Source organism: Anopheles coustani, chromosome 3 (assembly GCF_943734705.1).
Source record: "Anopheles coustani chromosome 3, idAnoCousDA_361_x.2, whole genome shotgun sequence".
NCBI lineage: Eukaryota > Metazoa > Arthropoda > Insecta > Diptera > Culicidae > Anopheles > Anopheles coustani.
In genome coordinates this window covers 63,832,529-63,833,178 of record NC_071288.1, presented here as the reverse complement: position 1 = coordinate 63,833,178, position 650 = coordinate 63,832,529, and the positions used below count along the sequence as shown (strand labels likewise).

Here is a 650-nt window from a genome sequence, read left to right as displayed (position 1 = left end):
TCTGGTACAAAATATAGTAGCAGTACTCTACAAAGACACAACACAACTCAACGATCGTTAAAAATGTTCTGCAAAAATACATTTGCTCTGGCGAAAACTGGCCTCGTGCTGGTTGTGGTGGTGCTGGCTGTCTGTTCCAACGGATACCCCTCGGGCCAAGCCGATCCGGAAGAGAATGGAGCATTGGTTGTTGAAACTGGCCCAGGTAAGTGTTTATGGAAGAATCGTAATGGACATGCATTTTTTAACTAACCATATGCATTTGATCTTCTTTACCATGTGCTTAACAGAGCCGGAACAATCCTCGTTGGTCGCAGATGTCCTGGAGGGACATCAGCGGTTCAAGCGGGCAACCTGCGATTTGACCAGCGGAACCAATATCGGCAGCAGTGCCTGTGCAGCCCACTGTATCGTCAAGGGCTTCCGTGGAGGCTATTGCAACGATAAGCTGGTTTGCGTTTGCCGGAAGTAGAACGCTGTTTGATTAGAACTAAAAACACCGTACCAAACGTAACACTGTACCAACCTTAGAAAATCATCACCGTAGGACACATGGTGGCAAATTTATCAACATCCTTAACACTTGGTACTATTTTTCAAACAACTAATTACTATGTAGTGGAAGGCATAAGTACACAATAAACTATAAT

The 650-nt window shown here is 44.6% G+C and overlaps 1 protein-coding gene across 1 annotated transcript; it reads left to right on the top strand.

The window, feature by feature from the left end:
- LOC131260343 (defensin-like) lies at positions 1–650 on the top strand. Its single transcript, XM_058262042.1, has 2 exons — positions 1–205; positions 291–650. Exons 1-2 carry the CDS (start codon positions 64–66, stop codon positions 470–472), a joined length of 324 nt encoding a protein of 107 aa, XP_058118025.1. The 5' UTR covers positions 1–63; the 3' UTR covers positions 473–650.